This window comes from Peromyscus leucopus, chromosome 7, assembly GCF_004664715.2.
Source record: "Peromyscus leucopus breed LL Stock chromosome 7, UCI_PerLeu_2.1, whole genome shotgun sequence".
Taxonomy (NCBI): Eukaryota; Metazoa; Chordata; class Mammalia; order Rodentia; family Cricetidae; genus Peromyscus; species Peromyscus leucopus.
The window spans coordinates 24,384,041-24,399,780 of record NC_051069.1 but is presented as its reverse complement, the minus strand read 5'-3'; the positions used below and the strand labels follow the sequence as shown (position 1 = coordinate 24,399,780).

The 15,740-nt window shown below is 45.6% G+C and overlaps 1 protein-coding gene across 1 annotated transcript; it reads right to left on the bottom strand.

Annotated features, from left to right (window-relative positions):
- Positions 1–481: 481 nt before the first annotated feature.
- On the bottom strand, positions 482–14,862 carry Nnmt (nicotinamide N-methyltransferase). The gene is made up of 3 exons (XM_028865119.2): positions 14,506–14,862; positions 12,175–12,382; positions 482–961 (listed from the first exon to the last, which is right to left on the bottom strand). The coding sequence occupies exons 1-3, from the start codon at positions 14,657–14,659 to the stop codon at positions 529–531; spliced, it is 795 nt and encodes a 264-aa protein (XP_028720952.1). The 5' UTR covers positions 14,660–14,862; the 3' UTR covers positions 482–528.
- Between the last annotated feature and the right edge of the window lie 878 nt (positions 14,863–15,740).

Genomic DNA, 15,740 nt, shown 5'->3' with positions numbered 1-15,740 from the left:
AAAGATGCAGGTCAGCTGTCCTCTGGTCCCTGAAGTCAGACTGGTGCTGGCAGGGCGTGGGGGATGGGGGTGGAGGAAAGTCTATTAGAGACTGGCTGGGCCCAGAGCAGATTCATCAGAGGCTTGGGTGTGTCAGTCTCTCCAGGAAGAAGGCAAGCGAAGGATACAGCAACTCCCTGGGAGGTTAACAGTGGATAACTGATGTCTCTGTAGGCAGGTGTGGGCTTGATCACACACACACGGTTCCCAGGTGTGGCCTCCACTGCATGTCTGTGGTGGCGAAGCTTCTTTTGTGAGTACAGGTAGAGGAGACCAGATGTCTCAGCTACTCACCTGGGGGTCCCATAGCATTAATACATGTATGGTACACCAAGGAATGGCCCATGAGTTCATCCTAGACTGCCCACCCCACCCTGAACCATGGGCACCCCACCCCCAGTCAGCCTCTACACCACCACACAGTGAACACTGCTGTCAGAGCCAGAGTCTGAAACAAACCAGCCAGCCTTTAATTGGAATCACAGGATGTCATTCAGCTCTACCTGGCTTGCGCCCCACTAGGGAGAACAGTCCTTCATTGTTGGCTGTGGCAGAAGAGTAATTCTGAGAAATCACCTCAAACCGCTCAATGATGTAGCCAGCCTCTTCCACGGCGTCTCGAACGGCCTCCCATCCCAGGGGAAGGCTGGAAAACCTCTGCTCTCCAATCATGTAGTAGCTACTCTTCAGGGCGTCCACCATCACCAGGAAGCCCCCTGGCTTGAGCAGGCTGCCCAGATTCCTGAGGGCAGCGCGGTAGGTGGGAAGGTCAGGGCAGGCAGCATCCAGACACAGTGTGCTGAGCAGGCAGTCAGCAGGAGGCAGAGAGACCCCACCCAGAGGCTGGCTCTGGGTCACATCATACTTCAGCACCTGCTTGATTGCCCGCCTCAACTTCTCCTCCTTCTCAGGTCCCTTGGTTCTGAAAAACAGACACGGACCAGCTTTAGTCACTGCTCCAGACATGGGGACCCCAGATCTCTTTGGTCAGGGCTGAGGATGTATATCCATGTGGTCCATATCGCAGTCCTTTAATTCATCCTAATCTGGCATCTGAATGTTACCCTATTACCCCAAGCTGGATCGAAATTCTTTATAAAGCAAATAATGTCATTCAAACAATCACAATAGCTCCTGTCTGCTTCTGAAATGAGCTGTCCTTCATGAAATTATACTTCTCCCACTCTTTTATTATTATATATTTTTAAATTATTAGTGCTGTCCTTGACTGCTTTGTCAAACTACAAGATGGTAGCTATAGACTCTCACACAGCAAATAACAATGGGCTTAAGTGCCGGATGATTATCTTACAGTATTTCCCTGTTAATGAGGGGATGGGAGTCAGCACAGACTGATTTAGAGGCTATTGATCAGAGGGCCTGGGGATTTGGTTCAGTTGACATAGTGCTTGTCTGACATGTGTTATGTCCTGGGTTTCATCCCCAGCATCACATAAACGGTGTGGTGCTGCCTGCCTGCAATTTCAGCACTCAGGAGGTGGAGGTAGGAGGATCAGAAGTTGGCAACTTATTGAGTCCAAGGTCAGTCTGGGCTACAAGAGGCTGTGTGAGACTCTGGCTCAGAAAACAAATGACACCAAAAGATCATCTTACCACAGAGGCCAGAGTCTCAAGTCAGTTCCTCCCTCCTGACTGCAGACAGCTGTCTATTTCCAAGCATCACCTTCTTGGTAACCCCATCAAGACACCTGGCTCTTTCTGCTAAGCCAGTGGAATTTCAACTAATCGATGGAGATGAGAAAACAGGGACCAGAGATGAGGTCATACATGGTCCTATAGTTAATATATGTCCCTCACAGGCTTGTCTTGGGCTGGGTTCCATTGAGAGGTGGTGGACCTGTTAGAGGGAGAGCCCTCGTGAGCCATTTCTGTGGACAAGCCTCAAAGGGGATTGTAGGGTCCTGGTGTCTTCTCGCTCTTCTGGTGAGTGGCTTTTCTGCATCACATGTTCCTACCCTGATCCTCTACCGTAGACTTACAAGCAACATGAAACTGGGAGCTGAAATGAGTCTTTCTCTTGACAAATCAACAGTCTTGGTTATTAGCTACAGAAATGGAAAGCTGATGGACATTCGGGGTCCACTTTGAGTCTGTGAGGGGATAAAAGAAGGAACAAAGGAACACAGTAAATAAAGGTGTAGAGTGTTGTGCCCAGATCGTGACCCCCAGAGAGACCACCAAAGACGAGCATGCCGGAATGCAAAAGCAAGGTTTAATTCTGGATATCCAAAAGCAATACAAGCCTAGGCAGGGACTTCGTCCAATACATCCAACACAGTGGAGGCTGGAGGAAGTGCCCACCTGTCTGCAAGCTCAGTTTTTAAAGGGAAAAGTCACAAGGTTACATCATTTAGGGGTGCTAGTATGGATACAATTCTGATTGGCTCGCTTCTAGGGACTTCTAGAAATTACTTCTAAGGGAGTGGTTGCCCACCACCATTCTCATTGGCTGCCCTCAGGTGGGGGCATTTCTGTGGTCAGTTACCCTGGAAACCAGGGAGAGGACATTCCATAGTCTGGCAGGCATTACCTTGTGACTATCTTGTGACTCTGTACTTTTACACTTCCTGGTTTCTGGAATCTGAACTGACTGGTTTCAGTAACTAATGGCCTATTCCTAAAAGGAGAAATCTTAGGCCTTAGTTTTAGGGTGAAAGCATTTTGATCTTATTTCTAAGATGGCTCATTTTGGTCTCACATTAGAGCACAGCAGAGAATCTGGAGAGGGGAATCAGAAAAGGAAAAGAATAGCAGAAAGCCAGAGAGCAAGGGAAGAAGAAACGAGTACATGAAGTACCCAGGGCCCTGAGCTTCAGGAGACCTGACCACTGGTGCAGAACCCTTTGAGGAAACTGGTTGGCAATGCGCCTGCGCAATGCACAGCTGTAAACGCAGGGAACACAGCTGCCTGACAGACTCCAGGAGATGAGATGAGATGGCCATTTGAGGGCAAAGCTTGATGAGACAGGAGAGGGTGGTCCAACATCAGCCAAGAAGGAAGAGCGCAAGTTGGGATGAGTTCCGGTCCCGAGGAAAAGTCAATGGTTTGAAGAAGGCTTAAATTTGCCTCGAGGCAGAATGATTTGAGGTGGGGCAAGTTGCCTGTGGCTGTCTAGTTTGAGTGTTTGCCTGGCACATTCAGTTCGTTGCCAATGTCCTTTGAGTTTGCTGTAACTTTTCACTTGAGAGGCTTGATTATAGGTAGAGGAAAAAACGGTATGCCCAAACCACAAGGCTATATACTTCACATCTACTAGTAGGGCTAGCATGAAAAAGACAAGTAACAAGTGTTGGCAAGGAACCTGCCTGCCTGTGCTGCTGGTGAGGATTTAAAATAGTCCAGCTGCTTTGGAGAATAGTCTAAATGTTTCTCAAAAAGTTAAACATAAAGTTTCTAGATGACTCCCAATTCCATTCGTGGGTGTCTTAGTTAGGGTTTCTATTGCTAGAAACCGTGACCACAGCAACTCTATCTAATAAGGGAAAACATTTAATGGGGTGGCTTACAGTCTCAGAGGTTCAGTCTATTATCATCATGGTGGAACATGGTGGTGTGCAGGCAGATATGGTGCTGGAGAAGGAGCTTAGAGTCCTACATTTTACAGGCAACAGGAAGTGAACTGTTGAGGCACTGAGTGTGGCTTGAGCATATATGAGACCTCAAAGCCTTTACAATGACACACTCCCTCCAAAAAAGCCACACCTCCTAATAGTGCCACTCCCTATGAGCTTATGGGGGCCAATTATATTTGAAGTGCCACAGTGGGCGTATACCTAAGAGAAACAAAACATATATATGTGTGTCCTTAAACAGATCAAGACAATCTAAATACCCAACAGTTTATAAATCAGTAACTCTAATGTGGGAGATACATACCTGAGAAAACTAATTGCCAACAATGGATTCTGATGTGTGCTACAACATGAGTAGACCCAGGAGACATTGTCTAAGTAATAGAAGCCAGAAAGCCAAGGTTACATGTTACGCAGTCCCACTTACGTGCAATGTCCTGGAAGGCTCTAGAAACTAAAAGCAGGGCAGAGGTTGTCAGAAGCTGAGGTATTTGTCAGGGGATGAGGGGTGAGAATTTCTTTGGGGAATTACAAAAATATTCTAAAATTTATTTGAGGTGAGATCACACAAGTCTGTGGATATACTGAAAACCACTAGGCTCCACTTTAAATGTAACTTTATTTTAGTATTTATTACTAAATAAGTTATTATTAAATAAATTATTTAACATAAATTTTAACATACTGTTGATGGTATGGTTCTAGCTCAGTAAGCCACCCTATCTAAAAAAAGGGCCAACCAGGCATTGTGACATACACCTGTAATCTTAGCTCTCACAAGGCTGAAGTGAAGCAGGAGGATTATGAGTTCAAGACCAGAGTGGGTGATATATGAGTCCAGACTAGCCTGGGTTATGTAGCAAGACTGTGGAGAAGAGAGGGGAGAGGAAGAGAGAGTAGAGGGGAGAAGACAGTGAGAAATACACAGAAAGAGGTGGAGGCTCAGTAGATGCCATCAGGAAATTTCCAGAACCCCTACACTGGTATCTACATAGGGTATGAAAAATGGAGACTGGAGAAATGGCTGAATACACATGGCTCTTGCAGAGGACCTAAGGGTCAGGTCCAAAGGAAACTCCAATTCCCCAAACTTCTAAGGGCGGTCCTGTGAGCTCAAGCTGGACTACAGGAGGATTTCTGGCAGTTAGATAAATCCCAGCATGCCTCAGGAACTTGTGAAACTGATTCCATCTCCCTAAAGGAGTCATTTCCCTTATCTCTGGCAGAAGGAATATATGGCTGCCTGTGGTACCTATTAGCATATCAAAGCCCACGTGGCCTCCAGCCTCCCTCAGAGTCACAAGGACCTGTTACACGTTTCACAGCCCATGCTAGCATCCTAGCCCTTCTCACCTCTCCCCTATCCCAAACTTCCCCCAGCTCATGGACTTCCCTTCCCCCAGGGACTCATTTTCCTTATAACCCTGCTATTCTCACCATGTTTGCGCCCTCTCTCTCTCTCTCTCTCTCTCTCTCTCTCTCTCTCTCTCTCTCTCTCTCTTCCTGCTGCTCTCACTTTTCTCTATCCTCTGCTGTTCCCCCCTCTTTTGAAGATAGTCCTGGCCATGCTCAGTCTGCTGGCCATGTTCAGTGTTCTTCTTTCTCTCTCTGCCCTAGACTCTTCCAGATGCTTCTGGCTGTTCTATCTCTCATATCTTTATCTACATTAAACTTCCTTAACCATACCATGGATGTCACATACCCACACAGAGACACATATATGCTGGGGAATGTTTTTCTGTACACTGTGACTATATGTTGTTCCCATTGGCTAATAAATAAGCTGCTTTGGCCTTTGGCAAGACAGCTTAGAGGCCAGTGGGAAAACAAGGAGAGAGACAGGAGAGAAGAAAGGCAGAGGCAGAGGAGACTCAAGCCCACTGCCAAAGGAGCAACAAGAGATCAGCAGAAGGGTAACCCCATGGCCATGTGGCAACATACAGATTTATAGAAGTGGGTTGATTTAAGATGAAAGAGCCAGCAGACAAGCCATAGGCCATACAGTTTGTAAATAATATAAGCTTTAGGCCATACAGTTTGTAAATAATATAAGCCTCTGTGTGTTTACTCGGGTCTAAGCAGCTGTAGACCATGGGTAAGAGAGATTTGTCTGGACCGCGGGAGACCAGGCGGGACCCAAGAACCTTATGGCTACACATATACATAATTGAATTTATAAAAATTAATCTTTCTTTAAAAAATTACCCTTGATTGGGTCTACCTGCTCCCTTACCGGGGGTGAAGATGGCTCTATGGCACCCACTTTGTCATGATTTGCATTAGATTTTTCTAGTTTAAAATTTTCCTGTGCTGAAATCTCCTGTGCTGGGTTCTTTCTGCAGTCCTGGACAAAGTAGAGCAACTGTCATCCTCAAAGTAGGGATGCCACCCAGCCAGCCCTGCTAGAATACAGATAATTTGAGAGAGCATGTTAAGAAGAAAACCTGATCATTAAATCTGTCTATGAAAAATGGATTTGAATAGGTAAAGAAAGTAGATCAGAAAAATTGGAATTACCTGTCTACACATGTGTATAACAAATGTATAGAAGAGGCTAAGGAAATAGAACATGGAGATTGGTGGTGGTGGTGGTGGTGGTGGTGGTGGTGGTGGTGGTGGATTTAAAATGCTACTCTAGGTCGGGGACATTGTGAGAATGTGTATTTAAGCGATTACGTCAGAAGCATAGTGGACCTTTGTGCCCTATTGTGTATTAAGCTATTTTAAAGACACAAATTACCACAGAACTAGCACTTGCCAGTCAGACGATGATGGAAATTGTTCGCAAACTGTGAAGCCCACTGTGAAATCTCGAAAGCTCACAGGAAATGTGCCAATTTGAGAAGGGGAATTTGTTAGGCTCTCCCATCGCCGCTGGTACCTGCTTGTCCTTGGCTGCATAGCAAACATCAGTGAACTCAGTTGCCAAGGCAGCTGTGTAAAGATTACCCCTCAGGGCTTCTTGAAGACTGCAGGTAACACCCACAGGGAAATGGACTCGCCTGGAGACCCAGGCAATTACCACTCAGCCTCACGTTTAGCTCAAGGAGAAGGTGATAAACACACAGCGGAGCAGCATGGAGCTTGGTTTACAGAAAACTAAGTACAGCATGGCCATTGCTCTCCTTGTAAAGACTGACTCTTTCAAATAGAGGCTGCCATTTCCTGTGTATGTGTGAGCTACACAAGCCTAAAAGGCATGGCAGCGAAGGGAAGAAAAGGTAAGGATTCCTGGCAAGAACCTTTGTGAAAATGTCTCTCCATACCCAGTAATTATCTTGAGATTCAGAGAGGTAAGGCAGCTGGCAAGTTAGAATCTCCACAGGAGCCCCTTCCATTACACTCCCCTGCCCCACGCCCCATCCCCAGAGCCTCCAGCAGACCCTCCTGTGACAAAGCCATTAAAACAGCTCAAGGACATAAAGGCTGAAGAAGCCTGGTGTGGTGGCACTTGCCCTTAATCCCAGCATTCAGGAGGTAGAGGCAGGAGGATCAGGAATTCAAGGTCATTCTCAAGTACATAAGGAATTTAAGGTCAGTTGTGATGCACGAGACCCTGTCTCTAAACAAGAACAAAAGGAAAAGTCAAATAAACTTGAGTATCAATGTAAGGATTGTGAGAGGCAGGAAGAATTGTCTATACCCCTTCAACACAGTCCACACCTGAATGGGGTAGAAAGTGGAAGCAGGGAGTGGAGTCTGCCTGCATGGAAGGCAGGATACATCCATTCATTTATTTTACATTTACATTTGAACCTCTGTTATGTGCTAGGTACTGGGGGACTCAAAGGTACTGGGGACTCAGGGACGAACAAAAGAGAAACAGCTCCTGTCTTCCTGGAGATTACAGAAGAGAAGAGAGAAAAACAGCTAATCTGAGGATTATTCACCAAAATGGAAGTGAAAATGGATAAATTCAAGAAGGAAAGGAACATGGGATGTTGAGATCCTGGCTTGATCTAGTCTTCAGTGGAAAGAAAAGTACTTCTAAAAGAAGCCATGTAAGCAGAGATGTGGAGGAGGCATATGTCATCATTGACCAAACCAAAGAGAGGAACAAGGGGAGGAAAATGGTCCAGCATGAGAAGACAGAATGTGTAAAGGCCACCTGATAGAGAACATAAGAACAGAGTGTGTCCACGGGGCTGGACTGTCAGGCCAGTCTGGACTCTGGCTGACAACTCCTAACTCTGGCCAACATAAAGGGAGCAAAATGAGAATGCCATATGGGGAAGGTACCAAGCCACGTGGCTAAATACAGATAGGAATTATGGGCTAATTTAAGTGTAAGAGCTAGTTAGTAATAAGCCTAAGCTACTGGCTGAGTATTTCCAATTAATATAAAGCCTTTGAGTCAATTATTTGGGAAGCTGCTGCCGGGGTATTTGGGAGTTGCTGGTGGGACAGAAACTCCCGCCTACACTTCTGGGCCAGGAGTGGTAGTGTACACCTTTGATTCCAGCACTCGGGAAGCAGAGACAGACAGATCTCTGTGAGTTCTGGTCTACAGACTGAGTTCCAGGACAGCCAGGGAAATCTTGTTTCAAAAATCCAAAAGAAAAAGAAAAAGGGGAGGGAGGGTCCTATCAGAAGTATGTCTTGGAATGATCACTGGGGTTGTAGAGAATTGGGTGAAAGGACAATAGTGGAGATTGGAGGATACTTCAACCAGGATGGTAGCTTGGATAAAGATATGGGTAAATATTTCAAGAAGAAAACTGAGGAAAGGGAAATGCAGGAAGAAAAACGGACAGAAGCTGGAACTGGGTTAGACATGGCCCATGACAAAGAGGGACATGACAAGGACGACTTCCAGGCTTTGGGGTCACTCAAGTAATTGTCTGATAGTCATTCAAGGAGCCAGGAATACTAGCCATGAAGTAGACCAGGGGTCATCACTTTACTTTGGGTACACTGAGTTTCAGGTCCTTTGAGACTTACTAACAGAGACTTTTATAATAGAACGGAAATGGCTAATTGAAGGTTTCTCAACCAATCCCATTAATCTCCTCAGAGAGATAATGACCTTGAGAGATGGGAGAGTTCCTATCTGAAAGAGGGAAACAGCTCCATAAAAAGTATCAGCCACCAAATAGTCACCATGACCATCAAGATCCCAAGATCCCAAGAAATAGTATCAGTTAGCTTTTGTGAATTTGAAAATCCAGAGATCCTTGCAACAAAGACAGAACATAGGATAGAAGAACAAATTTGGCAGTTGTGAATATTTTTGAACAGTGTACCAACTTCTGCTGTGGGTTTGGTGTTTGTTTTATTTTGCTTTGTAACAATCTTGCCTTTTTTTTTTTTTTGCTTTTTTTTTTAATATAAAATACTTAATTTTAGTGAACTCACAAAGAAAACCATCAGACAGCTAGATTAATTAATACAGTAATGAAAACAAACAAGTGCCTTGTGGTCCTGGCCAGGCTAGAATTCACTCTAGTTCAGGCTGACCTTGAACTTAAGATCCTGTTGCTGCCTCTGCCTCCTGAGTGCTGAGATAACCAAAACGCACCACCATGCCCAACCCTTACCAACCTCTGTGTGGAGAGCGCTGGCTTCAGAGAACAGCCACTTTCCCAGTCTTCCAGCTATTTCCTGGCAGGCTCAGGGGGGCCACTGCTCTCTAGAGGGCCACCCACCAGTCTCTGTCCTCACCAAACCCCCACTGCCTGCATAATGGAGAAAAAGAGCCTGGACAGCACACTCTAGCTCATCTCCCTTCTCCTGCGTATCCCGGTGGGTCTGCAGGAATCTTGGCTCTAGACCCAGCTCTCACCCCACTGTCATGGTCACCTCAGCAGATCTCACGAAAGTAGGAACTCAAGGCATGAACAGTCAGTGAGGCTGGAAAGTCTACATCTCTTCTTCTTCAAAACAAAACATGGATGGGTGTTTTGCTTCATGTATGTCTGTGCACCAACAATGAATGGGCCTAGTGCCTTTAGAGGGCAGAAGAGGGGGTCAGATCCCCTAGAACTGGAGTTACAGATGGCTATCAGCTGCCTTGTGGGTGCTGGGAATTGAACCCAGGTTCTCTGAAAGAGCAGCCAGTGCGCTTAACTACAGAGCAACCGCTCCAGCCCCAGAGGCTGCATTTCTAACATGCTACTTCATGATATATTGGAGCCGCTAGTCCAGGGATCCCAAGGCTAAGCAATGTGTTGTTCAAGGGGCCAAAGGCTAATTCACGTTATTTCTAGAATTTCTTTTCTTTTTTTGGGTGGGGGGAGGGGGTGGTTTCGAGACAGGGTTTTTCTGTAGCTTTGGAGTCTGTCCTGGACTAGATCTGTAGACCAGGCTGGACTCGAACTCACAGAGATTCACCTACCTCTGCCTCCCGAGTGCTGGGATTGCAGGTGTGTGCCACCACCGCCCAGCTAGGATTTATTTTCTAAGTTTTCTTTTTTCTTTATGTGTATGCGTGTGGGGGAGGGTACTCTTAGAATCCAGAAGAGGGATCCCCTTAAACTAGAGTTACAGGCAGCTGTGAGCTACCCAAATATGGGTGCTTGAAACTGAACTCCGGTCCCCTGCAATAGCAGCAAGGCCTCTTAAAGCTTCCAATGACCGGGTCAGCTCCTGTTTCCAGAATTTCTTAAGGAAAGAGTTTACTTTCCTTGCTCATGACAGATCTAGGGTAATTACATTAATATCTCATGATTTGAGACAAGGGTTTGGTGCTGATGTCTTAAAACTTTCAAACAGTAGTGAAATGAGTGATTTTTTAAATGTCTGAGTTGTACTCCCAAAGCGGCAGCTAGCTTATATTGTCCTCGGAAGCCATCAGCACAAGAAATATCTTCAGATAAAGAAGAAATAATCTCGGGGAGAATGGACTGTAGGTTGATAGAGGTACTCGAAGATGTGAGAGAGACACAAGGCAAATGGGGTCACTATCGTTCTCAAAATAGTTGAAGGCACTGGATCTGGTGTGAGGATAAGGAAGGATGCAGGCATTGTCTGCCAAAAGTACAGTTCCTCATCCAGGCCAAGTGATGGGGACGGGGAGGACATCTTAAGAGGCAATTGTTCTGAGCCGATGATTCTGCAGGGAGATAGGTAATTCTTTTACTATCCTGCTAGACTGAAGAGCTCATTTTTGAATGAGATGTGGGCTGCGATGTCTAGGGAAAGTAGCTCCTAGAGCTTTCTGGACATGTGCTTTGGATTTCAGAAAGATGTGTTGTCTCACAGTGGCAGAAGGCTTCTGTTTAATAAACTTTCTTTGAAATTCTATCAAGCCTGATAAATTCCTTCTTTGCTTAATAAGTTCTGATAGTGTCCAAACTCTAACAGCAAGTTTTTCCAATTCCGTCCTGGGGAATCAGTCCTTCATATAAAAAAGAGTTGTAAGATCCACCTTCATTTTTAAGAATGTGTCTTCACTTATGCTAAATGTGCAAGAGGTTTCTGAGTTAAATATGAAAACAGCCTTTCAATTTGTAACTAAATGCTATAATCTTTAACTCAGCCTTGAAGGTCCTAAATGACCTGACATTTATCAGTCTTCCTTGATAGGAGCTATAAGACACAGGGGCTTCTTCTGTCTTATTCACTGCTCTGGCCTAAGAGATAGTATTATGGGATACATCACAGTTGTTTATCTAGGTTTGTTGGATGGATGGATGGATGGATGGATGGATGGATGGATGGATGGATGGGTGGGTGCTAGCTCCTTTAACCATGCACTAAGAAGTACAAACCTTTCAGAACCTTTATCTGAATATCTATGGCCCAATAGTGGATTGTTTGAAGCAGAAATCAAGAAGTCAATTCTATTACAATTATCTACAATAAATACATAGTAAATAACAAGGAAATAAAATTGACTAAAACAAGCCAACAGTCTCTAAAATGAAAATATCAATGTAGAAGAATAGTGCAGACCCCAAGAAAATGGAAAGATTTGTCCGCAGATTGGAAGAACCAAGATCATGAACATGTTGGTGCAACCTAAGGCAATTTGTGAAGTCAGTGTCACCCTTATTAAAACACTAATGTCAGAGTTGGAAAAAAATCTAAAATTTGACAGCCCAGGTCTAAGCCCAGGCATCTCCAACCAGCTGGTTTTCAATAACGATGATAAGAAGACACACTGGAGGAAGGACAGCTCTTTAAAGAAACAGAAGGGATATGAACTCAGGTCCTTGTTGCTCCATGACAAGCACTTTACCCACTGATCATCTCCCAGCCCTCTTTAGGCTCTAGTATTATGGATGGGGAGTAATGCATCCTTTTCACATAATTGCTGCATATTGCTCCTGTCGGTTTAAAAGCCTGGTCAATGTATTGCTGTTTCTGGTAGTGTCAGCATTAGGCACATGCAGAGCCACCAGCTCTGGTTGGAGGACTGACAATAAAATAGTATTCAGGTGATGTGGATGGCTCCCAGTCTCCTGGGTGCTTATTCTCCATTTGGAGTTCCCTTTGGTTTCTGTCTTTTGTGTTTTTCAACTGAATTTTAATGATATTTCCTGGCTAATAGAAACATCAGGTCCCCAGAGAAAGCTGAAGAGCAGATACTCATCGCCCTACCTGTTCCCTTCGAGATCACACACATAGGTGACCACTGGAGACCAGTCAAAGGCCCCTGGCTCCTTTTTTAGCCACTTCTGCAGCTCCCGAAGGTTCTGGTCTGTGTAGTCACTGACAACGATCTCCTTGAAGGACTCACAGGCAGAGAGAAGCTGGTAGATGGTGGGGCCAGAGCCAATGTCAATCAGGAGGTCTCCCTTCACGCCACCTGGTAGAGATGAAGCAGGGATCGGGCATCATAAGAGGACAGGCTGAGCTGAAGTTGCGCTGTCTTTACTGGGATTTGCCATAGTGCTAACCACTCTCCATTAACATCATTTGGAAAGATATCTTTCTACTTTCTATCCCTACCTCATGCCCAGTCCTGAATGGAGGCATGTTTTGATGGGCTATTTTGATGTCTAGGGATGGGCAAGCTCTACATCTGGTATACAGATCACTGATCCCAAAAGAGGACAACATAGACAATGTAAAAACTTTTTTTTCATCAAGAAATTTTTTATTCATTTTACATTCTATTCACAGATTCCCCCTCTTTCCTACTTCTGCCTCTCCAGCCTCGCCCCTCCCAACCCACCCCCCCCCATTCACTCCTACAAGAAGGTAAGGCATCTCATGGGGAGTTAGCAGAGCCTGATACATTCAGTAGAGGCAGATCCAAGCCCCTCCCCCTGCCTCAAGGCTGTGTGGGGTGTCCCACCATAGTTAGTGGGCCCCAGCTCATGTACTAGGATTGGATTCTGATCCTACTGCCTGGGGCCCCTTAGGCAGATCCAGCACAACTGTCTCACTTATGCAGAGGACCTAGTCCAGTCCCGTGGAGGCTCCACGGGTGTTGGTCTTAATTTCATGAGTTTCCACTCGCTTGGTATGGTTGTCTCTGTAGGTTTCCCCATCATGATCTCGATGCTCCTTGCTCATAGAATCCCTCTTTTCTCTCTTCGACTGGACTCCTGGAGCTCGGCCTGGTGCTTGGCTGTGGATCTCTGCATCTGCTTCCATCAGTTACTGGAGAAACGCTCTATGATGGCAGTTAGGGTATTCACCGATCTGATCACTGGTGTAAGCCAGTTCAGTTCAGGCACCCTCTCCACTATTACTAGTAGTCTAAGCTGGGATCATCCTTGTGGACTCCTGGGAACTTCCCTAGCACCCAGTTTCTCCCTATCCCCATGATGTCTCCCTCTATCATGGTATCTCTTTTCTCAACGTAAAAACTTTTAAGGAGTACTTTGGTAGAAAGTTACCTTGTTGTCGTTGTTGTTTAACCATTGAATTTAGGGACTAGAGAGATGTCCCAGCAGTTATGAGTACTTACTTCACAGTGATAAGGGCCAGCACCCATGTAACAAAGCCAGACATCCCACAAATGCCTGCAATCCCATCCCCGAGCAGAGAGGAGAGGCTCTCAGGGGTTTACTGGTTTCCAGCCTAGCCAAGACACAGCCCCAGCTTTAGGAAGAGACCCTGCTCCAAAGGAACAGGTGGAGGGAGTAATGGGGGAGGACACCCGATGCCCTCTTCTGTTCCCATGCGTGCACAGGCACGCAACATGAGCACACACGCTTACACAGATAATTTATACATAAATAAAAAATTAAAACATGAGATAAAGTTATGATCAAAGAACCCAATTCTTAATATTTGAGGAGGTCTTCACCTCATGGGAAAAATATTCCTTTCAATTAAGAATGAATCAAGGCGGGTGGTGATGGCCCACACCTTTAATCCCAGCACTCGGGAGGCAGAGCCAGGCAGATCTCTGTGAGTTTGAGGCCAGGCTGGTCTACAGAGCATCCAGGACAGGCACCAAAGCTACACAGAGAAACCCTGTCTCAAAAAACCAAAGGGGGGGTGGGTGGGAACCAACAACAAAAAAACAAAAAAGAATAGAATCAAACTTTCAATTAATTTATTTTTTTGAGACAGAATCTTACTCTGTAGCCCAGGTTATCCAGAAAAAACAATATGTAGTTCAGGCTGACCTCAGATTCACAGAAATCCTCCTGCCTCAACCTCTTGAGTCCTATGCCCCAACACCCAGCTCTCTGCTCTCTTGGACTCTCTAAAGTGTCTCCTTCCAGCCACCTGGAAAGTCACTGAGGATGCAAGGCCAGCGCTCAGGCCCTCTGGCTTCATTTTTCAAGACCATATAAAAGACAATGGATAGAAAAGAACTGTGTAAACTGTAAAATAGCTAAGCCAACATTAATTTTTATTCTCATTAAACAAATGAGTGATGCCAAGAGACTGTCTAAAAGTAATGGCTAGACACAAGTCCAGTCATCCCCTGGGATGCAGTGTGACTCATATTTAGATGGACAAACTTACCCAAGCAGAATATCTTAAAAAGATCTTCCAGCAGATGTCTGAGGATCACGCTTTCTGCACAGTGTCTGGACCCAAAGCTGTAATATTTTTCCAAGTAATCCCGGGGATTAAAATGACTTAGATAAGTGTCCTTGGAGGTAAAGCCGGATTCCATTGCGTCTCAGCTCTGTGTCAGCAGCCCACTGCTGTCCTGCCCCCTCCTCCAGAAGCCACGGATCACCCTGGGACGTTGGCTTTTGGAATCTTGAGCTATCAATCTTCCTTCAGCTCAGCCCACCCCTTCGAGGTTGATGTTTGTTAAACACTAAGGGTAAAATAGACCTCAGATGTTCTGTCTGTTCCAAGAAGTGATGCAATTACTGGAGAAGAGTAGGAGAAGAGGAGTGGCAGAGGGAGGGAGGGTCACGCACTGCATGCCACCCTCTGCCCCGTGGCCAAGGTCAGCTGCAAAGGCTGCAGATGGGAGAAATGGCCTGGCTTACCGTGGAGATTGCTTAACTCCTGGGCGAAGCCCCAAGTTCAGAGGAATGAGTCGTCTCCAAACAGTCCAGTCAGTCTTCTTACTCTCAAAAGGATTCTTCCAGTCCAAAAAAAAAAAAAAAAAAAAATGAATCACAAAGAACAATTTCAGTTTAAACATGTGAAGGGAAGTAAAGAGGATGTGGAGTAAGGACGTGGGCTCATGGCTAAGGAATGTTGGCTAAAGAAAAAAAAATCACAGATGAAGTCTGGAAAGATTAATTTTTAAAAACGTGGACAAGTGTCTTGTTGGATACAGCATGGCCACTGCACTCACGAGCTCACTATAGTCATGGTTCCCTGCACAAGACCTGCACAGGGCTAAGCCAACATGATCAGGCTCACTCCAGCAGGCAGCACTAGCTGGACTCAACGGGGTCGTGCACACAGGAGGGAGACGTGTAAGAGGTGGTAAGGGGCAGTTGAGGGTGGATATAATCAAGACACATTAAAAGGATGTATGAAGCTGTCAGAGAATAAATAAAAGATATTCTTAAAATGTTTGAACATCCAATCAATGAAAAACGGTTAAGGGCTAAGAATGTAACTCAGTTGGTAAAGCACTTGCCTGCCACGCATTAGTCCTGAGGCTTGATCCCCAGCACAGCGTAAATCTGGCATGATGTGCATGTCTGCAATTCCAGCACTTGGGAGGCAGAGCCAGGAGTTCAGGCTCATCCTCGGCTGCGGCTGTGTAACAAGTTCAAGACCAGCCC